Below are 25487 nucleotides of genomic sequence, written 5' to 3'. Positions count from 1 at the left end.
CTACCACGCCCGGCTGATTTTTTGATTTATTGTAGAGATGAGGTCTTGCCTGCCCAGGCGGGTCTTGAACCCGCGGGCTCAGGCAATCCACTCACCTCAGCCTCCCGAAGGCGCGGAATTACAGGCTGAGCCACCGAGCCCAGCTGAAAATGTTTTTAATCATAAAGAACACATAACATAAAATTTTCAGTTTTAGCCATATTTTGACTATGTAGTTCAATCAAAGTTAACTATATTAGCATTGTTGTGCAATAGCCTCCAGATGTTTTTCTTATTTCAGAACTGAAACTCTGTCCATTAAACAACTCCCCATTTCCCTTTCCAACTCCTCGCAGCCACCATCCTACTTTCTTTTTCTATGAATTTGAGTATGTTAGATACCTTATATAAGTGAAATTATATAGAATTTGTCTTTTTGTGACTGGCTTATTTTAGTATCATGCCTTCAAGATTATTCATCTATGCTATTGCATGTGACAGGATTTCTTTCTTTCTTTTTTTTTGAGTTGGAGTCTTACTCTGTCGCCCAGGCTGGAGTGCAGTGGCATGCTCATGGTCACCCCAGCATCGACCTGCTGGCCTCCAGTGATCCTTCTGCGCCTTAAGCCTTCCTCAGCTGGAACTGCAGGTGCACGCTGCCATGCCCAGCTATTTTTTTTTGTTATTTATTGTAGAGGCGAGATCTCACCAAGTTGCCCAGGCTCAGGCAATCTACTTACCTTGTCCTCCCAAAGTGCTGGGATTACAGGCTGAGCCACCAAGCCCATCCAATTTTCCTTCTTTTTCAAGGCTGAATAAAATTCCATTGTATGTGTGTATCGCATTTTGTTTATCCATTCATCCGCTTTTGAGTTGCTTCCACCTCTTTGCTATTGTGAATAAAGTTACAATGAACATAGGTGCATAGATACATTTTTGAGATCCTTTTTGAATTTTTTTGAATACCCAGAAGTGAGATTCCTGGATTATATGGTAGTCCCATCTACTTCTGAGTTTTTGTGGAACTGCCATGTTGTGTTCAATAGGAGCTGCACCATTTTACATCCCCATTAGCAGAGCACACGGGCAGTTCTTCCACATCCTCATCAACACTTGTTTTCTTTTTTTTGATAATAGCCATCCTAATGGGTAGGAGTTGGTATATCATTGTGGTTTTGATTTACATTTTCCTAATGATTAGTGATGTTGAGCATCTTTTCATGTGCTTACTGGCCATTTGTAAATTTTCTTTTGAGAAATGTGTATATAAATCTTTTGCCCTCTTTTAATTCGGGTGGTTTTTTTTTTGTGGTTGAGTTTTAGGAGCTCTTTATATATTCTGGATGTTAATTTTTTATCAGATATAGGATTTGCAGATATTTTCTGCCATTCTATAGGTTGCCTTTCACTCTGTTGAGATATACAAAAGGTCTTAATTTCCCTGAAGTCCAATTTGTCTACTTTTTTTTGTTGTTGACTGTATCCAGGTCATATCCAATGTTATGAAATTTTTCTCCTATGTTTTCTTCTGACAGTTTTAGCTCTTAGATTTAGGTCTTTGGTCCATTTTGAATTATTTTTTGTATATTGTGTTAGCAAAGGCTCCAGCCTTATTCTTGACATGAGAAGATCCAGTTTTTCTAGCACCTTTTGTTGAAAAGACTGTCATTTCCTCATTAAATGGTCTTGGCACACTTGTCAAAAATCATTTAATTATATGTATGTATGAGGGTTTATTTCTGTGCTGTATTCTATGCCATTGGTCTATATGCCTGTCTTTATACTTCATATAAAAGTAGCACACTATTTTGACTACTATAACTTTGTAAGTAAATTGTGAAATCTGGATGTGTAAGTATCCATCTTTGTTCTTTTTCAAGGTTGTTTTGGCTATTTGGGATCCCTTAAGACTTCATATGAATTTTAGGATAGATTTTTCTTTCTGTAAAAAAATGCCATTGGGATTTTGATAGGGATTGCATTGAAGTTGTAGATTTTTGAGGGGTGATGTTGGCATCTTAACAATATTAGGTCTTTCAACCAATGAACATGAAGTGTCTTTCCTTTTTTTTGTGTCATCTTTAATTTTTTTTTAACAATGTTGTGTGATTTTCAGCATATAAGTCTTACACCTCCTTGGTTAATTTTATTCCTAAGTGTTTTATTTTTTTGATGCTATTATAAATGGAGTTGTTTTCTTACTTTCTTTTTTGGATTATTCCTGGAATGCAAGGGTGGTTGAACATATGAGAATCAGTCATTGTGATTTACCACATTAACAGAAAGAAAGAAGATAACCACATGGCCATCTTACTTGATGTGGAAATGGCATTTGACAGAATTCACCCTCTCATGATAAAAACACTCGGAAAACTGGGAATAGAAGGAACCTACCTCAACATAATAAAGACCATATATGAAAAGCCCATGGCAAACATCCTAGTCGGTGATGAAAGTTAATACTTTTCCTCTTAAGATCAGGAACAAGACAGCGATGCTCACTTTCATCACTTCTATTCAACACTGAATCCACTGTAGAATAAATCTCACTTGGTCATGGTATTTAATCTTTTAATATACTGGTGATTTTGGTTAGCTAATATTTTATTGAGGATTTTTGCATCATTGTTCATAAAGGATATTGATCTATAGTTTGTTTGTTTGTTTGTTTGTTTGAGTTGGAGTCTCACTCTGTGGCCCAGACTGGAGTGCAGTGGCCGCTCCCAGCCACCGCAGCCTCAACCTGCTGGGCTCCGGCGATCCTTCCACCTCAGCCTTCCGAGTAGCCGGAACTACAGGCATGTGCTACCACGCCTGGCTGATTTTTTGATTTATTGTACAGATGAGGTCTCGCTGTCCAGGCGGGTCTCGAACCCGCAAGCTCAAGCAATCCACTCACCTCAGCCTCCCAAAGGTGCGGGATTACAGGCTGAGCCACCGAGCCTGACTGATCTATAGTTTTCTAATAGTGTCTTTGTCTGGCTTTAGTATCAGGGCAATGCAGCCTCATAGTATTAGAGTTAGGAAATGTTCCTTTCTCTTCAGTTTTTTGGAAAAGTTTGAAAATGATTGATTTTCTTCCTTAAATGTTTGATAGAATTCACCACTGAAGCATTTTCCTGTGTTGGGAGATTTTTAATTACTGATTCAGTCTTCTTGCTGATTATAGATCTATTCCATTTCTTCATTTTCAATCTTGATACATTGTATGTTTCTCGGAAATTATTCACTTCTTCTAGGTTATCCAATTTATTGGTGTTCCATTTTTCATAGAACTCTCTCATAATTTTTTTTATTTCTGTGACAACAGGTATAATGTCTGCTCTTCCATTTCTGATTTTAGCTAAATGAGCATTCTCTCTTTTTTTTTTTTAGTTAGTCTAGCTAAGAGTTTATCAATTTTGTTGATCATTTCAAAAAAACCAACTCTTAGTTTCATTAATTTTTAAAAAATTTATCATCCCAGCACTTGGGGAGACGGAGGCAAGAGGATTGCCTGAGCCCAGGAGTTCAAGACCAACCTGGACAACTCATCTCTACAATAAATTAAAAAATTAGACTGGTGTGGTGGTGTGCACCTGTGGTTCCAGCTACTTGGAAGGCTGAGGTGGAAGAATCGCCTGAGCCCACCAGGTCAAGGCTATGGTGGCAGTGAGTGTGCCACTGTACTCCAACCTGAGGGACAGAGTGAGACTCCAACTAAAAAAATTGGCCGGGCATGGTGGCTCACACTTATAATCCTAGCATTTTGGGAGGCCAAGGTGAGAGGATTACCCAAGCCCATGGGTTCAAGACCAGTCATGTCAACTTGGCGAGACCTCCTCTCTACAATAAATCAAAAAATTAGCTGGACGTGGTAGTGCACACCTGTAGTACCAGCTACTTGGAAGGCTGAAGCGGAAGGATCGCCGGAGCCCAGCAGGTCGAGGCTGCGGTGGCCGGGAGTGGCCACTGCACTCCGGTCTGGGGAACAGAGTGAGACTCCAACTCAAAAAAAAAAAAAATTGTTTTTCTGTTCTCTATTTTGTTTTTCTCTGTTCTTTTTATTATTTCCTTCTATCTTTGCATTTAGTCTGTTCTTTCTATAGTTCCTTGAGGGAGAAACATATTTTTAAAATTACTTAATAGCTTTTATGATAGTCGTGACACTGTTGCAGCCATAGTTAAAAGGAAGCCGTTTTTCAGAAAACAGAGTGTTATCTTGCACACACCTTCCTGTGGAGGCTATGCTCCACCTAACCAGAGCATCCTTCCTTTCTTACTGTCAAAATATCATCATTATTCCCTTCAGAACCCTGGTATTTCAAGTTATGTGTTCTGAAAGAGTACATGAGTGTAAAGAGAATAATGGACCCCAAGTATGTCTATGGTCTAATCCTAGGAACCTGTGAATATGTTGGGTTACATGGCAGAGGGGAATTAAATTTGCTAATCGACTGACTTTGAGTTGGACAGATTATCCTGGATTGTCCATGTGGGCCCAGTATAATCACAAGAGTACTTAATGGGAAAGAGGGAGACAGATTCCTTTAGAAAGAGATTTAAAGTTGCTAAACTGCTTTGAAAATGAAGGAAGAGGACCACAAGCCAAGGAATGCAGATGGCCTCTAGAAGCTGGAAAAAAACAAGGAAACAGATTCTTTACTAGAACTGCCAGAAGGCATGCAGCCCTTGATTTTACAGAGACCCATTTTGAACTTCTGACCCTCAGAACTAAGATAATAAATTTGTGTTATTTTAAGCCCCTAAATTTGTAGTTATTTTTTACAGCAGCTATATATAGGCAACTGCAAAGAGTCGACAAAAGGTTTAGGTCCATTCCTGATTGTTGATGCTATGGTGGGTAGCTAACAAGCTCTAAATCGAGCTTAGTAATTACTCCTCAAAAGAGTGGATCCGTGTAAATTAGTCATGGCCCAAAAGGAAGAGCTAGTTTTAAAATAAGGTATCTATTCCTAGATTTGAGTTATCAATTATAGTCTTCTAGAAGTTATCTAATTAGCATTAGGTAATAAAAGCATATTTTTATTATTTACCACTTGCTAGACAAAGTACCAAGCATTTTCCAGACCATATTTTGTTTAAACTTACGAGGTTTTATCACAGTTTATAGGTGAGAACTTGCACAGAGTTATCATAACTACTAAAGATAGCTAGAATTCAGACTCAAATATTCTGACTCTAAAGCTTGTGCTCTTAAACATTTTGTGGTGTAGAGTAGCAGCATCAAACTAGAGTATACAAAACCCCTCATACTCTTTCTGCTGCCTGCTTTTCACCAGCAGGCTAATGCTAAGGGGCATAGAATACAGGCCTTGGGTGCTGAAGCATTGTCATGTTGCAACCTTGAGGATGTGGTACTTCTCACTGAATCCTGTGCCCTAGGGTGAGATATCTCTGACCCTCATCTGTGGAATGCATATGTTTTCTCAAGTGTTGATGGAAAGTAGTATTGCTCAGAGCTATGCAGTTTGTGAATCTCATTTTGATACTTTATTTTGGTTAATGTATTAGGCTTCTTGCAGTAAGACATCCAAATTAACAATGACTGAAACAAGAGAGAAATTTCTTTCTCTTGTGTAAAAGTCCTTATTCTGTGAAGTCCTCAGGGTTCAAGTACTATTCTCTCTCTGTTCTGCTGTCTTTGTGATATCACCCTTGAATGTGTGGTCTCAAAATGACTTACCACCATAACTACCTTCCATCCAGTAGGAAAAAGAAAGCATGTTAAGGACATGACTTGAACATGGCACACTGCACCTCTTGTATTGGCAAGAACCTAACTGCAATAAGACTGGGAAATATGGTCTTTTAGGGAATTTTTTTAAGAGATGAAGTCTCTCTGTGTTGTCCAGGCTCGCCGGAGTGCAGTGGCTATTGCAGGCATGATTGTAGTGCACTAAGACCTCAAACTCCTGGGCACACGCCGTCTTCCTGCTTTAGCCTCCTGAATACCTAGTAGCACTACAGTCGTGCAACGTGCCTGACTGAGAATATGTATTTAGTAGCCATGTAACAGCTTAAAATGCTGTCATCTGGGAAGAAGAGAGAATGGGGTCGGGGTAGCCAACAGGCTCTGCATACTGGGGCTAGTATTTCTTACTTCTGGTTAAAAATTCAATTCTGTTATGACTATTTTGCAGCCATATTATGGTAGAGTGCCCTCACCTATTATTGAAAGAGAAAAGCTATTTTGGAAGAACATGTACTGCAGTATCCTGTTTATGTTAAATTTGGTTTATGTGTACATGTGCATAGAGAGAAGTCTGGAAGAATATTTATAGAAATACAACTAGTGCTATTAGCTCTGGATTATGGGGATGAATTTGTTTTTTAAATGGTTTTCTGTACGTTTTGTTTAAGTAGAAAAATCAATAGAGCTATTTCATTTTGAAAGTAGGGAGACTTTTGTTTTTAGCATATTACATAGAGTGGAATGTTGGGACCCTAATCTTTCCTTTTTCTGTGTGATAATGCTGAAAATGCTGGTGATGAACCTTGTAGCTGTGTTTCTGGGGGATAGTGTACTCACTAGGCACATGTATGTCCTCATTGAGTTCTTAATTGTCTACGGATAATCCCCTGAGCCTAAGAAGCTGCTGTGGCCTTGCCTCAGCAAGGAGATGTGAACTGTGACCTAGGAGACCCAGGTGGAGAGGGCCATCAGGGCATTAAATTAGCAAAGCCCGGCTAGGCGTAGTGGCTCATGTCTGTAATCACAGCATTTTGGGAGGCTGAGGTGGGAGGATTGCTTGAGCCCAGGAGTTCGAGACCAGCCTAGGCAACATTGCTACAAAAATTAAAAAAAAAAAAAAAGCCGGGCTCGGTGGCTCAGCCTGTAATCCCAAGCCTTTGGGAGGCTGAGGTGAGTGGATTGCCTGAGCCCGTGGGTTCGAGACCCGCCTGGGCAGCGAGAGCTCATCTCTACAATAAATCAAAAAATCAGCCGGGCGTGGTAGCGCATGCTTGTAATTCCGGCTACTCGGAAGGCTGAGGTGGAAGGATCGCCAGAGCCCAGCGAGTCGAGGCTGCGGTGGCTGGGAGCGGCCACTGTACTCCAGGCTGGTTAACGGAGTGAAAATCCAACTCAAAATAAATAAATAAATAAATAAATAAAAAATATATATATATTTTAAAAAGCTGGGCATGTTGGCACACGCTGAGGTGGAAAAATTTCTTGAGCCCAGAAGGCTGAGGCTGCAGTGAGCCATGATTGTGCCACTGCACTCCAGCCTGGATGATAGAGTGAGACCTCCAACTCAAAAAAAAATTTTTTTTTCAGCAAGGCTCTAATGTTCATTCTGGGAAAGTACCCTAATGCCACCGAAAGCATCAGTCTTCAATCTGCATTTGGTTGAAAAAAAATCCATGTATAAGTAGACCCACACAGGTCAAGGTTCAACAGTGCTATATTAACGTTTATTTCCTGATTTTAATGATTGAATTGTAGTCCTTGTTTGTAGAGAATATATACTAAACCATCAGGAGTGATGAGGCATCATGTCACACAGCTTGAAGGTTCAAATGGTTGAATTCAAATGATTCACAAAAAAATACTGTTTTTACATCTTTTAAGTCAGAACAAGAAGTATAATTTAATATATTATACATACCAAAAGAATGACCATAACTTGTCAGCTAAGGTCCTAAGAGATTAAAGCCTTACTGACCATGACCTTCTTTGTAATAATTTATCTTTTATGTAACTAGATTGAAATTAAATACCTACCCCTATTGGGAGAATTGAGAAAATAGTCACTCAGATAATTTTGCAGAAGGTTTACGTGTGTCATGGAACTCTATTTGTAAAAAGCCAAAATCCAGGCACAGTGGCTCACGCCTCTAATACCAGCACTTTGGGAGGCAGAAGTGAGAGGATTGCCTGAGCCCAGGGATTCGAGACCAGCCTGGGCAACATGGCAAGACTTTGTCTCTACATAAATCAAAAAACTAGCCAGGCATGGTGGCGTATGCCTGTAGCTCCAGCTACTTGGAAGCCTGAAGTGGAAGGATCGCCTGAACCCAGCAGGTCGAGGCTGCGGTGGCCGTGATTGTGCCCTTGCACTCCAGTCTGGGCAACAGAGTGAGACTCTGACTCAAAAAAAAGGAAAGCAAACCAGAAAGAGAAATAAACGCCCGTAAACCCAAGAAAGCTTTTGGGAACATAAGAAATTATCATTATAAGTCCTTAAATTGTATTAATACATTATTGTTATTATTATTTTTTGAGTTGGAGTCTCACTCTGTTGCCCAGACTGGAGTGCAGTGGCCGCTCCCGGCCCCTGCAACCTGGACCTGCTGGGCTCCAGCGATCCTTCCACCTCAGCCTTCCGAATAGCCGGAATTACAGGCATGCGCTACCACACCCGGCAGATTTTTTAGTTTATTGTAGAGATGAGGTCTTGCCAAGTTGCTCAGGTGGGTCGCGAACCCGTGGGCCCAGGCAATCCACTCACCTCAGCCTCCCAAAGCACGGGATTACAGGCTGAGCCACTGAGCCCAGCTTTAATACATTATTTTAAGAAATTATTGTAATTACCTTTGAAATTTCCTGTGTTCTTGTTTATCTTTCCCCTCCTGAGTTTTGTGTTTATCATTCTTCTTTTTTTTTTTTACAACAGTTTGATCATGTTTAGATATGTCTTGTCTTTTCATCTTTGGTAATAAGCTCCTTAAGCCAAGGACATCCTTTTTCTTCTTTGTAATTTTAGTAATTGATATTAAAGTAGCATAAGTAATTGGCACTTGATAGTATTTGGCAGAAAATGTTTCTGTGGTCACTAACTGAAGAAATAATAAATTTTTAAAGTTTATAAAGAGGTTGGAAACATGTATTTGTTTTCAGCTACTTCTAAGCACCATGAAAAGTAAATAATCTTCATTTTTAATAGATACCGTTGATGTGAGTATAGAGCTGGTGCCCAAACTTAAGCATATAAAAGATCATCACAAACATTAATTTAGGTTTTTGTATCATAACATATTTTGAAAAGGGCATATATTTTTATTTTCTTTTAGTTCTTATAATGGGAGTGAGCCTGGTGGCACATTCATTCTTTTTTTTTTTTTTTGAGTTGGAGTCTCACTCTGTCGCCCAGACTGGAATACAGTGGCTGCTCCCGGCCACCGCCGCCTCAACCTTCTGGGCTCCGGCGATCCTTCCACCTCAGCCTTCCCAGTAGCTGGAACTACAGGCGCGCGCTACCACACCCGGCTTTTTGATTTTTATTGTAGAGATGAGGTCTCGCCAAGTTGCCCAGGCAGGTCTCGAACCCGCGGGTTCAGGCAATCCACTCACCTCAGCCTCCTAAAGGCACGGGATTACAGGCTAAGCCACTGACCTGGCTTTTTTTTTTTTTTGACAAAATTCAAAGTCCATGAAAGATTCTAATTATGTTATGTCACTTGGAATGTTGGACATCACCACAGATAGTTTTGAAATATAACTTTTTATAGGCTTTGGATTAATATCATTTTTTAAAAAATATATTAAATTATGACAGAAATCAACCAGACTATTATGAAGTGGTTTCTCAGCCCATTGACTTGATGAAAATCCAACAGAAACTAAAAATGGAAGAGTATGATGATGTTAATCTGCTGACTGCTGACTTCCAACTGCTTTTTAACAACGCAAAGGCCTATTATAAGGTAAGAAAGTATCAAATTTGGAAGGTATCTGATTTGATCATTGTCTGGCTTTTTATTTTTCATTTTTTAAATTTTTATTGTAAAGGTATGGGGTACAATTCAGGGTTAGTATACAAACGTTGATCATGCAGGGTTAGTATACAAACGTTGTCTGGCTTTTTAATATTTATCAATCTGGCAAGTGAGTAGTGGTTTCTCTTTGTGATTTGAGTTTGCATTTCTCGTATTAGTAAAGAGTAAAGAGTTCATGTGATTATGGCCATTCTTGTTTATTCTGTAAAGTGTCTGCTCTAATCTTTTGCCCATTTTTCTCTTGGGTTGTTAGTAATTTTCATATATATTTTTAGAATTTTTTTTTTTTTTTTCATTAATCAGTATTTTTTATTATGGTTTTGTGGGGTACAGTTAAGGGTTAGGTGTACAATGACGTTTCATTCAGGCACCCTGTAGATAAGAAGTGTTTTCCCATCCCCCGACAGATATTTGCTACTGTTAATCCCATCCCCCCCCATAGTTTCCCAGTACCATCCGTCATTTTCTCATAGTATTGCATAGAATTTTTTTTTTTAATGTTTTTAGGGTTAGGGTCTCACCATGTTTCCCAGGCTGGTCTTGAACTTTGGCCTCAAGCGATCCTCTGCTTCACCCTCCCAAGTAGTTGGAATTACAGGCGTGTGCCACCACACCCAGCTTTGGAAATTTTAAAAATATTTTAGATACTAATCCTTTTTTGATTATGTGTGTTTCAAATATTTTCTCCCACTGTCTTTTTACTCTTTTTATGGTGTCGATGAATTTAAGTTTTTTATTTTAATAGAATCAAATTTATCAGTCTTTAAGTTTTTGGTTTATTCTTTGTGTCTTGTTTCAGAAATTCCTCCTGCCCAAAAATTAGTATATATTCTTCTAAAGTTTTGTAGTTTTGTTTTTCACATATAAGCTTTTAATGTAGTTGGGATTGATTGATTTTTGTCTTTTATGAGGACAGAGATCTGTTTTTTCTCCCACAGATATTATCACCACCATCCTTTCTGAATTTGTCTGCAGTGTCAATGCTGTCATCATTTCCATGTGCTCATGGATCTGTTTCTTTTTATTCTGTTTCACAGGCCAGCTTATCTATTACTGCATCATTCTATTTCTTAATTACCACTAATTTATAATTTTTTACTCTGGTAAGAAAAGCACATTAAGAATTGCTTTCTAGTATCCAGGCCCTGGGCTATGTGGCTATGGCTCCCAAGCCTGGCCCCTATGTGAAAGAATTGAATGATGCTGCCATGTTTTATACAAACCGAGTCCTCAAGGAGAACAAAGATGTGGATAAGAAGCATGTAGACTGGGTCAAAGCTTACTTGAGTATATGGACAGAGCTGCAGGCCTACATTAAGGAGTTCTATACCACCGGACTGGCCGGGAGCAAAACGGAACCTGTGGCAAAAGAACTGAGGGGATTGCCATCTGGACCCTCTGCTGGACCAGGTCCTCCTCCTCCCCCACCAGGCCCACCTCCTCCTCCAGTCTCCACCAGTTTAGGCTCAGATGACTTAGCTTCCCGCTCAGCACTGTTTGTGCAGATTAATCAGGGGGAGAGGATCAGATATATGATATATATATCATATATCTGAAACATATATCTGATGACATGAAGACTCACAAGAACCCTGCCCTAAAGGCTCAGAGTGGTCCAGTACGCAGCGGCCCCAAGCCATTCTCTGCACCGAAACCCCAAACCAGCCCCTCACCCAAACCAGCTACAAAGAAGGAACCAGCTCTACTTGAACTGGAGGGCAAGAAATGGAGAGTGGGAAATCAGGAGAATGTTTCCAACCTGGTGATTGATGACACAGAACTGAAACAGGTGGCTTACATATACAAGTGTGTCAATACAACATTGCAAATCAAGGGCAAAATTAACTCCATTACAGTAGATAACTGTAAGAAACTTGGTCTGGTATTCGATGACGTCCTGGGCATTGTGGAGATAATCAATAGTAGGGATGTCAAAGTTCAGGTCATGGGTAAAGTGCCAACCATTTCCATCAACAAAACAGATGGCTGCCATGCTTACCTGAGTAAGAATTCCCTGGATTGTGAAATAGTGCCAAATCTTCAGAGATGAACGTCCTCATTCCTATAGAAGATGGAGACTTTAATGAGTTTCCAGTCCCTGAGCAGTTTAAGACCCTATGGAATGGGCAGAAGTTGGTCACCACAGTGACAGAAATTGCTGGATAAGTGAAGTGCCACTGGATTCTTTGCCCTCCCTTCACACCATGGGATAAATCTGTATCAAGACGGTTCTTTTCTAGATTTTCCTCTACCTTTCTGCTCTTAAACTGCTTCTCTGCTGAGAAGCACAGCTACCTGCCTTCACTGAAATATACCTGAGGCTGAGATTTGGGGTTAGGGTAGCAGGTCAGTTGATCTTCTGCAGAATGGTGCAGCTTTTCCATATCAGCTCAACCACACTGCCAGTCCATTCTTAAGGAACTACAGACCAGAACCGATGCATTTTAGCTTTCAGCTTTTGGGGGCAATTCTACCAACAGTCCTTTGGGAGACTAAAACAGTCCCAGGAATTAACAGATCAGAATGTTCACACTAACCTTTTTCTAATAATGAGCATGAAGGTAGCAGGAGTTGGTATGATTCCAGATGGTTCCTCTAACCAAACTCATTTTTCGGTGTTGATAAGCAAGGCAAGCGTTGCACTGGACCAAGGGCTGAGGCTTGGCCATCTAGCATTCCAAGCAAAATTGTTTCCCATAAGCATTCCTCTTATTCTGCATTCCACCCTGGGTCTGCCTCCGCCATGAGATAGGAGGTTCTCTTGTACCAGCTGCTGTAGCAGTGCCCTTTATCCAGGGCAGTTAAAGGAGTCTTGGACCCCTTCTTTCTCTGGGATCTATGCCTAGCAACTTCCTTCAAAGATAATTTTAAAAGAAAAACAAACACACCAATCCAAGGAGTCTGGCATTCCTTCCTCCTTCCCAGCTAGTTGCCTGTCATCCATCTTCACTGCCTCCTTTTCACTGTCATGCTTATGGCTTCTGTCCAGGCACCTGAACAGAGGACGAAAACCTCCACTGCAGGCTGGTTTTAGGTCTTGATTTATTTAAGAATCTAGTACTGCATTGCTAATGAAAAATTCCAGTTTCTCCCTTCTGGGACACTTACCAAAATATGCAACTTTTTTTGGTGGGAAGAGAGATTGTCCTGTGACTTCTACCCATTTCCTGAGGCCTGTGGAAGTAAACCTTTATGTACTTTAAGTTATACAGAAAATAGAATAAAGTTAATACCAAAAAAAAAAAAAAGAATTGCTTTCTTAAAAGAAAGCATCTTCAAAGCAAAAAAAAAGAATAATACTAAGGGAATTGCTTGGCCTTTTGCCTTTTCTTAAATATTTTAAAATTAATGTGTTAAGTCAACAAGCACAAAAAAATTTGCTGTAATTTTTATTGGAATTGCAATGACTGTAGATTATACTGGGAAAAATTTACATAATATTGTCTATTCCAATCTATGAATTTGACTCTGTCTTTATTTATTTAAGTCTTCTTCAGTGTTTTTTAGTAAAACTGTAAATGTTTCTTCATAAAGATTCTTTTTTTTTGAGTTGGAGTCTCACTCTGTTGCCCAGACTGGAGTGCAGTGGCTGCTCCCGGCCACTGCAGCCTCGACCTGCTGGGCTCCGGCGATTCTTCCGCCTTAGCCTTCTAAGTAGCTGGAATTACAGGCGCGCGCTACCACGCCCGGCTAATTTTTTGATTTATTGTAGAGATGAGGTCTCACCAAGTTGCCCAGGCAGGTCTTGAACCCGTGGGCTCAGGCAATTCACTCACCTCAGCCTCCCAAAGGCGTGGGATTACAGGCTGAGCCACCGAGCCCGGCTCATAAAGATTCCTTTTTTTTTTTGGAGTCTCACTCCGTCATCCAGCCTGGAGTGCAGTGGCACACTCACTGCCACCCCAGCATTGATCTGCTGGGCTCAGGAGATCCTTCCGCCTCAGCCTTCCAAGTAGCCTGAACTATAGACATACGCTACCACCATAAAGATTCTAAAAATAAGTTGTTAAATTTATTCTTAAGACTATATATATTTTTAAAATTTGAGCTATAATTCATATTCTTAAAATGTAGAATTAAGAGGCTTTCACTTATTTACAAAAATTTTACACCCATCACCACCATCTAACTCTAGCTTTATTGTAGTGTTTACCTAGTTTTTTTCCACTTTTGTACTTTCAACCTTTTCCTATCCTTTTAGTGGTGATGTATATCTTATAAACAGCAAATATATGAACTGAACTTTTGTTATTCCAGTTTATAGTTGTTACTTTTTTCCTAGAGTACTTCAACTCTTTATAATTTAAGTAATTACCATTATGTTTTGAGTATTCCTGCCATCTAAATTTCTACTTTCTATTTAACTTTCTCTCTCTCTCTCTCTCTCTCTCTCTCTCTCTCTCTCTCTCTCTCTCTCTCTCTCTCTCTCTCTCTCTCTCTCTCTCTCTCTCTCTCTCTGTCTCTCTCTCTCTCTCTCTCTTTTTTTAAAGAGATGAGGTCTCACTATGTTGCCCAGGCTGGACTTTAACTCTTGGGCTCAAGCTGTCCTTCCACCTCAGCTTCCCCAGTAGTTGGCACTCTCCCAGCTTACATTTTTCACTTTTTAATTTTTTAAAAAATATTTTTATCTGTCCACCTTTTGATTTTATTTTGTTGTTAATGGATTCCTTCTTGTTATTCCCTCTAAAATTTGTAAGTTGTAAGATATGTTCATAATCTTTTGGTTCTTACCCAGGAAATTTTAGTGTATATAACTTGTCAAAGCTAAAAGTTAACTGAGATCGTAATCTTCTTTTTAAACAATATAAAGACCTTAAAATAATTCAACTCTGATCATCCTTCTCCTTATTTATAATGCTGGTATTGTGTACTTTAGTTCTTTTTTTTTTTTTTTTTTGAGTCAGAGTCTCATTCTGCCACCCAGGCTGGAGTGCAGTCGCATGTTCATGGTCACCGTAGCCTCAAACTGCTGGGTTAAGGTGATCCTTCTGCTTCAGCCTTCCAAGTAGCTGGAACTACAGGTGCACACTACCATGCCCGATACTTTTTGATTTATTGTAGAGATGAGGTCTCGCTAAGTTGCCCAGGCGGGTCTCAAACCCGTGTGCTCAGACGGCCCTCTCGTCTCTGACTTTAGTTCTTTTGTAGCAATATTTGAATTCCACAAAATAATATTGTTGTTTTATATAGTCAATATTATTACTACTTTCTTTATTCTTCATTCCTTTATTGCTATTGAGAAGTCATCTCTCTGTAATTGTAGTTCCTTTAAAAGTTATGTCTTTTCTTTCTGGCTGTCATTAGTATCTTCTTTGTCTGTTTTGTATTCTGTGGTTTCATTGTGATATATTTAGATGTGGATATCTTTTTATTTATCAAATTTACAAATTGTAGACTAGGTGTGGTGGCTCACACCTATAATTCCAGCACTTTGGGAGACTGAGGAGGGAGGATTGCTTGAGCTCAGGAGTTCAAGGCCAGCATGTACAACATAGCCAGACCTTGTCTCTACAAAAAAATAAATAATTCAGGTGTAATGGTGCATGCCTGTAGTTCCAGCTACTTGGAAGGCTGAGGCAGATGGATGAGTCTAGGAGGCTGTGGTGAGCCATGATCCAGAAACTGCACTCCGACCTGGGCAACAAAGTGGGACCCCAAGTAAAAAAAAAAAAAACGAAGAAGAAGAATTTGCAGGTTGTAGCATTTCCTAAATCTTAGACGTGTTTCTCATCAGCTCTGGAAGATTTCTAGCCATATCTTTGCATATTACATTTGTCTCGTTCTCTTTCTTCTCCTTGTAGAAACTCTGATTGGATGTTACATTTGACTTCCTTTGGGACTCCATTTCTCTTAACTGTTCATGTTTCTTGTTTTTATGTGTGTGTTTCTAGATAATTTTGTCAAGTTTTTCCCGTTTTCTTGGCGAAATCTCTTAAATCAGTCCATTCAGTTTTTACATTTTAATTTTTTATTTCTTGTATATTGGAAGTTTTTTTATTCTTTTATTTTTTTATTTTTGAGTTGGAGTCTCACTCTATCACCCAGACTAGAGTACAGTGGCCGCTCCCAGCCATCGCAGCCTCGACCTGCTGGGCTCCGGTGATCCTTCCACCTCAGCCTTCCAAGTAGCTGGAATTACAAGCATGCTCTACCATGCCTGGCTGATTTTTTGATTTATTGTAGAGATGAGGTCTCACTGCCCAGGTGGGTCTCAAACCCGCAGGCTCAGGCAATCCACTCACCTCAGCCTCCCAAAGGCGCGGGGATTACAGGCTGAGCCACTGAGCCCGGCTGAAGTTTTTTTTTTTTTTTTACAGTCTTGCCCTTTGCTTATATTTTCAATCTCATTGTGTTTCTTTAAACATTTTTAACATACTTATTTTTTAATTTTTGGAAGATTATTCTGATTATCTAAATTCTAATATCTAATAAATAGATATCTATATTTTAAAATCTGCTTTGCTGTCATTTCTGCTAGCTTTCTCTCGTGATTCTTTGATTCTTATATGCCTCATGATTTGTTTGACCATGGGCTTGTATTTCTGGAAACTTTAGAGATTATTTGAGGCTTAAATTGGAGTTGGGTTCATCCAGAGATTTGTTGCTTATCTCAGGTGCCTAGCCTATCTTTGGTAGGGTTAATTTAAGATAAAGAGTTTTCAAAAGAGATTTATTTTGTTACTACCTTGCCCCTGCAGTGCCATGGTTTGAAATAGATATGAATTTAGACAGGTGTAGGTTGAGACTGCCAGTCATCCTTGCTTCCTAGCAGTGCAGAAACTGGTTTGAGTTCCCACTTACACTGCGGCCGTGGCCTTTCAAGTCTCAGTTTCTGGTAGACCTTGACCTTTGATTTTCATCCTGGAAACTTGCAGAAGTCTTAGAACCAAAGCTTGGTTTTATCATAGCTAAATGCGTTCAAAGTGAACATTGGCTTCAGTATTCTCCTTTTTTTCATCTGGGTTGTTGCTTTTACTCCTTACTCCTTATTGGCAGCTCATGGATGCATTTTTAAAGTTATATTTTATTTTATTTTATTTTTTGAGTTGGAGTCTCACGCACGCTCACGGCCACCACAGCGTCGACCTGCTGGGCTCTGGCGATCCTTCTGCCTCAGCCTTCCAAGTAGCCAGAACTACAGGTGTGGGCTACCACGCCCGGCTAATTTTTGATTTATTGTAGAGACAAGGTCTTGCCAAGTTGCCTGGGCAGTTTTCAAACCCGTGGGCTCAGGCAGTCCACACGCCTCAGCCTCCCAAAGGGCTGGAATTACAGGCTGAGCCACCAAGCCCAGCCTTTATTGTATTTTTTAAACATTACAGCCAACATTGTTTTTACTAAAAAGTTTTAGTCAAGAGTTCATGTACACTATATTTCAGGAGCAGAAATCTTCAAACAAGGTATTAGATAGTTTTAAAATAGAAGTAATATGAGAATAGTCATTAGCTTCTATTTTTTAAATTAGGTCTTACGTTTTAAACTTAGTGTATTAGTGATAATTAGTTTTAAATTAGCAAATTATTTGTCTTCTATCTCAAATCTTTCTGTAATGAGACAGGATATAAATAAATTGATTTTAGAATGCCTTTAAAAGATAGGCTTAGGCCGGGCATGGTAGCTCAAGCCTGTAATCCCAGCACTTTGGGAGGCCGAGGTGAGGGAATTGCCTGAGCCCACAGGTTCAAGTACAGCCTGGATACCTTGGTGAGACCTTATCTCTATAATAAATTAAAAAATTAGCTGGGTGTGTTAGCGCACTTGAAAGATTGAGGCAGAAGGATCGCCTGAGCCCAGCAGGTCGACTCTGGGGTGACTGTGAGTATGCCACTGCACTCCAGCCTGGATGACAGATTGAGACTCCAACTAAAAAAAAAAATATCGACTATGTTTCTCAGAGGAGGGATTACATTTTCCTCAGTCCTTGTCATTGTTGGGGAAAGAAAACTGTAAAAACAAGAAGGATTAAGGCCCATATGTCTTCTCATCATATGGATTTTTTTTTTTTTTTTTAGTTAGGTTCTCACTGTGTTGTCCCGGTAGGAGTACAGTGGCGTGATCATAGCTCATTGCAGCCTCGACCTCCTGGATTCAAGTGATCTTTCTGCCTCAGCCTCCCAAGTGTCTGGGACTACAGGCACGTGCCACCATGCTGGCTAAGTTTTTTATTTTTTGCAGAGATGAGGTCTCACTATGTTACCTAGACTGGTCTCAAACTCCTGGGCTCAAGCAATCTTCCCACTACTCCCTCCCAAAGTTCTGGTATTATAGGCATGAGCCATAGTGCCTGGCCAAGGATATTAAAGTTTGTTATTGAATTTTCAAAGTTGTGTCTTAAAATATTGGTCTTTGCTGTCACAGGATGCTTTAAAAGTAGCAATTGATTTACAATATAATACTAAATAATATTTTTTCTCTTCTCTTTGCTAATATACAGCCAGATTCTCCTGAATATAAAGCTGCTTGCAAACTCTGGGATTTGTACCTTCGAACAAGAAATGAGTTTGTTCAGAAAGGAGAAGCAGATGACGAAGATGATGACGAAGATGGTCAGGACAATCAAGGCACAGTGACTGAAGGAGTAAGTGTGTGATAAATATTTGCTGAATGAAAACGCGTTTGAAAAGAGAAAAAAGAGTAGTATCATAGTAGTAGTAACCCTCTTCAGATAAATCATAAGAGACACAAAGTAGAGCAGTCCCCTTTTGTCCATAAGTTACCTAGACAGGCCTTTCGTTGGAAGTGGGGTGAATTTCTCAAAAATATAACTAGTACTCGGGCTCTCAAAATAAAGTTTTTAGGCACCTTGTTGATTTCTTTTAAGAAATTAAGTAATTGACACTAGAAGTCTATTAACAATAGGAATTCCCTGGAATTTTGCTCTCTGATATGAATACAGTAAAATCAACTTAACCCATGCTTTCTCAAAATATTGCTTGCAGAGACCCTAGCCTTTATATAGGCCTTCAGGGTTCTGGCAAAAAAAAAAAAGAATCCTACATTTTGGACTTGCTGGTATGTCTTTCTGTAATGCATAAAACTGATGATAAATTGAGGGGATCTTACATATTTGTATTAATACCTCCCAAGCTTCTTTCTAGCCCTAAGGTTGCCATGAAGGGAAAATAAATTTTCCAGCTTCTATTTTTAAATCAAGAATGATTTCCTTGGAGTTTTCCCAATAGTGGAAATAGATTTGTCACCTGCAACACATGTTTCCAAAGTAGCAAGTTGGGTTGGGAGGAAAGGAATCTTCTTTACAGGACATCTCTCTCCTCTTTTTGAAGCTTACTTCTTGGTTCCGTGTTTTAATCAGGAAGTACATGACTTAACCGTGAGAATTTTAGTTTGCTTTCATCAGCATCATGTTGGTTCTCTAAGTGTGTGTCTAACACTGAATGAGAAGGCTTTAACTTCTGCCAGTTCTCTAAGCTTATATAGTTGAGGACTCTGACCTAATCATGTCTTATATGTTAAATATTTATCAGGTGTCTGTTATTGCCAGCCATTGCTCTAGACCAAAGAGATGTTAGTGCCCTCTTTGTGGAGTTAATAATGGACCTCAGCCAAGCGGTGGTTCAGACCTCTAACTCCAGCTATTTGGGAGGCTGAGACAGGAAGATTACTTGAGACCATGGGTTTGAGATTAACTTGAGCAACATAGTGAGACGCTGTCCCTAAAAAAACATTTTAAAAATTATCTAGGCATGGTGGTGCATGCCTATGGTCCCAACTACTCAGGAGGCTGAGGCAGGAGGATTGCTTGAGGCCAGAAGTTTAAGACCAGCCTGAACAATGTAACAAGACTCTGTCTCTAAAAAAATCAACCAGGAATTGCTTGAACCCAGGAATTCAAGGCTACAGTGAATCACGATTGCACCACTGCCTTCCAATCTGGGTGGCAGAGCGAGACATCTCTAAAAAAAAGTTGGACTTTAAATTGAGACTTACTATTAGTTGAGCATGGTGGTATGCACCTGTAATTCCAGCTGCTTGGAAGGCTGAGGCAGAAGGATTGCCTGAGCCCAACAGGTTGAGGCTGTGGTGGCCATGAGCGTGCCACTGCACTCCAGCCTGGGCAACAGAGACTCCAACTCAAAAAAAAAAAAAAATTGAGGCCTACTAAATAAAAAGAGCTTCTGTTGGATTAGGACAAAAATACCAGTGCTTTTATGATTTAAACCAGGAATAGCTATTAATCTTTATTTTATATGCACAGAGCATGATTTGGATTAGAAGTACTATTTAATATAAACCTTGACTGAGACATGCTCATTCTAGAAACTTGCTTTAGACTCAACCCTCTCTGGGCAGGTACTCTTTAGGGCATGTACTTTCCCACATTGAAGCAGTGACTAAACTAGTTGTAAGCCAGACAGTCTGAAGAGCAGAAATGGTGTGCATCCATTTGCTTAATCTCTATTCAATTTTGACATAATTTGAATTCAGTTATTAGACCTGGCATAGCACCTATGGTTAAAAGTATATGTAGTCCCATGCCGGACGCAGTGACTCACACCTGTAATCCTATCACTTTGGGAGGCAGAGGCAAGAGGATTGCCTGAGTCCAGGGGTTCCAGACCTTTCTGGGCAACTTGGTGAGACCTTGTCTCTACAATAAGTCAAAAAACTTAGCTGGGTATGGTGGTGCACCTGTGGCTCCAGCTACTTGGAAGGCTGAGGCAGAAGGATCTCCTGAGCCCAGCAAGTCAAGGTTGCAGTGGCCGTGAGCGTGCTACTGCACTCCAGCCTAGGTGACAGAGTGAGACTCCTACTTAAAAAAAAAAAAAAGTATGTAGCCCTAAATCTACATAAAGTGGTCACTGTCCTGCTAGAATACCAAGACTTGAATTAGATGTGAACAGCTGACAGAGAAATGGCCAATTATTATGGAACATACTTTATCCAGTTCAGTTGGTCAGACCCTTAAAAAGTATTTGTTTCCATCGTTTCACATATATGGTACTTGAACTTTGCTAATTACAATGTTTACTGTGTGGTAAAGTTCAGTAAAAAGACCTGATTGGAGAGATTTATAGAAGTAATATAAGGAGCCTCATTAGTTTCATGTAGGCTATTCTGGCATCAGAGCATTTCTGTGGTATTCTTCAGACTTGTACTTGAAATACTGCTTAGAAGTTGCTTTTTTTTTCTGAGTCAGAGTCTTACTCTGTCACCCAGACTGGAGTTCAGTGGCACACTCACAGCCACCATAGCCTTGACCTACTGGGCTCAGGTGATCCTTCTACCTCAGCCTTCCAAGTAACTAGAACTATAGGCATGCGTCACCATACCTGGCTAGTAAAAGTTGCTCTTTTAAATCAGCTTTACAATTTTAGGAGCTATTTAGTATTTAGCATTTTATTACTGATTTTTCTCACAAAGTGCTTCTTTTCCCCCACCATCAGTCTTCTCCAGGTTACTTGAAGGAGATACTGGAGCAGCTTCTTGAAGCCATAGTTGTAGCCACAAATCCATCAGGACATCTCATTAGTGAACTTTTTCAGAAACTGCCTTCTAAAGTGGTAAGTGATGTGATAAAAGACAGGTGAATTAAAGTTTTTGTTTTTTTCTGAAGTACTTCAAGAATTTTATTAGTTATTATGGAGGCAGCCAAGAGATCCAGTTCATGGCAGCACAAAGGATATATGGCCTATCATTTTATCCAGCACTTGTGGGTTTAAAAAAATTATGTTTTTTTGACTGGTAATTCTTTTTGTTTTTTATTGTGGTAAATATGTATAACATAAAATTTACTATTTTAGCCATTTTAAGTGTATTGTTCTGTGACATTAAGTACATTCACATTGTTATGCAACTATCACCATCATCTATCTCCAGACCTTTTTAGTCTTGCAAAACTGAAACTCCATATCCATTAAACACTAAGTTCATTCCCCTCTTTCTTCAGTTCCTGGACACCACCATTCTGCCTTCTTTCTGTATGAATCTGACTATTCTATATTATAGAGTATATATGTTCTATATACCTCATATAAGAGAAATCATACAACAATTGTCCTTCTGTGACTGGCTTATTTCACTTAGTGTATGTTCAGGATTCATTCATATTGTAACATGTATCAGAATTTCATTTCTTTTTTGTATCAGAATCTCATTTCTTTTTAAGACTGAATGGTATTTCTTTGACTATACTGCATTTTGTTAATAAGTGTTTGGGGTTTTTTAGTTTGTTTTGTTTTAGAGATAAGGGTCTTGCTGTGTTGGGAGTGTAGGTGCATGCCACCACACCCAGCTAATTTTTAAAATTTTTTTTGAAAAGGAGTCTCACTATTATTGCCTAGACTGGTCTCAAACTCCTGGCCTCAAGTAATCCTCCCACGTTGGCCTCCCACGGTGCTGTGGTTATAGGTATGAGCTGCCACATCCAACCTCAAACCTTATATTTCTGAATAAGGATATATTTTGAGAAGTACTCCACTTAGCCCCATTGTGATCATTTACTTTTGTATCTACCTCCTTTCCTGCTCTCTGAATTTCTTTAGGACAGAGATCATATGCTGGCTTCACCCTTGTGTCCTTGCTGGATATTTGGAACCTAGTATGTCATAGATACACTTGAAGTACTTATTGACTGATTAGTGTCATGCAACTTTCCTTATCAGTCATTGACAAGGCTAGTTATTTAAAGATGTGTCTTGACCAGTTGTGACTATTATGACATTAGAAATAAAGCATATGACCACTGCTGTCTTTAAGTGTGGATCCTATTAAAAAGATCAAATGATTACATTGGTGATATGATTTAAGATTTTAAGAAAAGAAGAAAACAGTATGATTTATTTAAAGTGTTAAACATAGAATTACCATATGATCCAGAAATTCCACTTTGGGCATATACCCCAAAGAAGTAAAAGTAGAGTGCTAGGAGATATTTGTGTACCCATATTCATAGCAGCATTAGTCACAATAGTTAAAACATGGAAGCAACTCAAGTGTTCATCAATAGGTAAATGGATAAGCAAAATGTGCTTACAATGGAATATCAGCTGGCCTTAAAAAAGAAGGAAATTCTGACATGTGCTACACATGGATGAACCCTGAAGACATTATATTAAATGAAATAAGCCAATCACAGAGGACAAATACTGTGTAATTTCTCTTATATGAGATACATAGAATTGTCAAAATCTTTTTTTTTTTTTTGAGTTGGAGTCTCACTCTGTCGCCCAGACTGGAGTGCAGTGGCTGCTCCCGGCCACCGCAGCCTCGACCTGCTGGGCTCCGGTGATCCTTCCACCTCAACCTTCCAAGTAGCTGGAACTACAGGCACGCACTACAACATCCGGCTAATTTTTTGATTTATTGTAGAGATGAGGTCTCACCAAGTTGCCCAGGCGGGTCTCGAACCTGCGGGCTCAGGCGATCCACTCACCTCAGCCTCCCAAAGTGCCGGATTACAGGCTGAGCCACCGAGTCCGGCTTCAAAATCTTTTTTAAATAATGACCCTTTATTGCATCTTTAAATATTCTTAAATCTCTCTGTGTACACATTCATATACATATATTTTACATACTTTTTTTTTAAATTTGGAGTCTTACTCCTTCATCCAGGCTGAAGTGCAGTGACATGTACGCTCACGACCACCCTAGTATCAACCTGCTGGGCTCCAGTGATCCTTCTACCTCAGCCTTCTGAGTAGTCAGAACTTCAAACGTGCACTATTTTTTAAAATTTTATTGTGGAGATGAGGTCTTGCCAAGTTGCCCGGGCTGGTCTCGAACCCACAAGTTCAGGCAATCCACTCACCTCAGCCTCCCAAAAGTCCTGGGATTACAGGCTGAGCCAACGAACCTGGCCAAAATTGTCAAAATCTTAGAGACCTAAAGTAGATTAGTAGTTGCCAGGGACTGGGGAAAATGGGGATTATTGTTTAATGTGTACAGAGTTTTCAGTTTCAGAGTACAGACTAGAATTTTCTGGAGATAAATGCTGGTGATGGCTGCACAACAATGTGAATGTACTTAATGCCACAGAACTGTACACTTAAAAATAATTGAAATGATAAATTTTATGTTATATATATATTTTTTACTATAATAAAAAAATAAGAAAAGAAATATACTCTTTACTCAAGATTTATTCTTCCTTGCAGGAGATAATCTGTAGTGGTCCAGCCACCAAGGATGATTTGAAGCAATAAAACATCACTATGTAATTGCCCCATTCTGAAAAGGCCTCCAGGGAAACCATGGAGGTCTTCATGCCACAGAACTGTACACTTTAGTACCACACTAACACCACAGAACTATACATTTTAAAATGACTAAAGTAGTAAATTTTATGTTTTATATGTATTTTACCACTACACCATAGGAGTTGGTTGGGAAAGCAGCTTTCTGTTGGTCCCTCAGGGTATGACTGTTTGAAAGATAATAAGGATTGAGACCAGAGAGGTAGGGCAGTTTTGATCTGTCCTTTAAAAAGTCCTTTTTATAGCCGGGCGTGGAGCCCAGCAGGTCGAGGCTGTGGTGGCCGGGAGCGTCCACTGCACTCCAATCTGGGTGACAGAGTGAGACTTCATCTCAAAAAAACAAGTCTTTTTCGGCAAGGCTTGGTGGTTCAGCCTGTAATCCCAGCACTTTGGGAGGCCAAGGCCAGCACTTGCCTGAGTCCATGGGTTTGGGACTAGCCCTGGCAACTTGGTGACACCTCATCTCTACAATAAATAAAAAATTAACCAGGCGTGGTAGTGCGTGCCTGTAATTCTCCTGCTTGGAAGACTGAGGTGGAAGGTTCGCCAGAGTCCAGCAGGTCAACACTGGGGTGGCCATGAGCATGCCACTGCACTCTAGCCTGGACGACAGAGTGAGACTCCAACTCAAAAAAAAAAGTCCTTTTCAAGCAGGCTTGTTGAGTGGGAATGATGGATTGGGAATATGTGGGCCAACAGCTTGGGTTGCTCTGTGCCCCATGTTGGGTGGCCTTGCCATCATTTGTCTTCTGAACTGTCTCTCAGAAGTAGAACTGGTAGTGAGGGGGCAGAAAAGGGGTTTGATCCAAAGGAAGGAGTAGGGTTAAAAAAGTAGTGGTGAGTTTAGAAATCAGATGAGGTGAAGCAACATGGGAGATCATCCCTTCAGCCTGGTAATTGAGGGAAAGCTGTGACTTTCTGTTTTACTGTTGTTGTTTGGGTTTCATTAGGGTTTAAACAGGTAGAGCTAGGAGAATATAGTCTGACTTACCCTGAGCCTCTTTTACCTGAGAAGACCAACTTTTGGTGTTTGTTCAACTTCAGTTATTTACTCCAAGGAACAAAACCTGTAAGAAAGCCTGAGGGCAGTGAATGTTATGAAAGCCTTAAGAATATTCGAATCTCAACATGTTCAATTTCTTGGAATGAGCTAGTGTTTGATGAATCACAAATTGCTTGTAATTTTGTTTTATTTCTTTAACAGAGTTTCATTCAAAATATATTTTCTTTTGGAAAACACTCTTTTGACTGAAATTTTTTTTTTTTAATTAATATTTTTTATTATGGTTTTGTGGGGTACAGTTAAGGGTTAGGAGTACAATTACGTTTCATTCAGGCACCCTGTTGATAAGAGGTGTTTTCCCATCCCCAGACAGATATTTGCTACTGTTAATCCCATCCCCCTCCCCCCCAATAGTTTCCCAGTACTGTCATTGACTGAAATTTAAGTAGAAGCATTAGGTTAAACATAAAGCTAACTGATCTTATGACCTGATTCTTTTGTAGTTCCTTATGAATGCGTGCATGAAATGTTATATAATCATGTTATTTAGATTACAGAATTCAAAGAGG

At 39.7% G+C, this 25487-nt stretch overlaps 1 protein-coding gene and 1 pseudogene across 6 annotated transcripts in view; both read left to right on the top strand.

Moving 5' to 3' along the window:
• Positions 1-25487, top strand: part of PBRM1 (polybromo 1) — a 137438-nt gene that overhangs the window by 7618 nt on the left and 104333 nt on the right. For all 5 annotated transcript variants that reach the window (XM_021710875.1, XM_021710873.1, XM_021710872.1 and 2 more), the window contains 3 exons: positions 9483-9630; positions 18137-18280; positions 21108-21224. In XM_021710875.1, coding sequence (XP_021566550.1) covers positions 9483-9630; positions 18137-18280; positions 21108-21224 — 409 coding nt within the window. The remainder of the gene's footprint in view (positions 1-9482; positions 9631-18136; positions 18281-21107; positions 21225-25487) is intronic.
• LOC110595389 lies at positions 9756-12531 on the top strand (annotated as a pseudogene). The gene is made up of 2 exons (XR_002481803.1): positions 9756-9762; positions 10825-12531. The product of XR_002481803.1 is annotated as an adenylyl cyclase-associated protein 1-like (transcript).

The sequence above is a fragment of the Carlito syrichta genome, unplaced genomic scaffold, assembly GCF_000164805.1.
Source record: "Carlito syrichta isolate Samal-C Ts95f unplaced genomic scaffold, Tarsius_syrichta-2.0.1 Scaffold301625, whole genome shotgun sequence".
NCBI lineage: Eukaryota > Metazoa > Chordata > Mammalia > Primates > Tarsiidae > Carlito > Carlito syrichta.
This window is presented reverse-complemented; position numbering and strand designations above follow the sequence as displayed.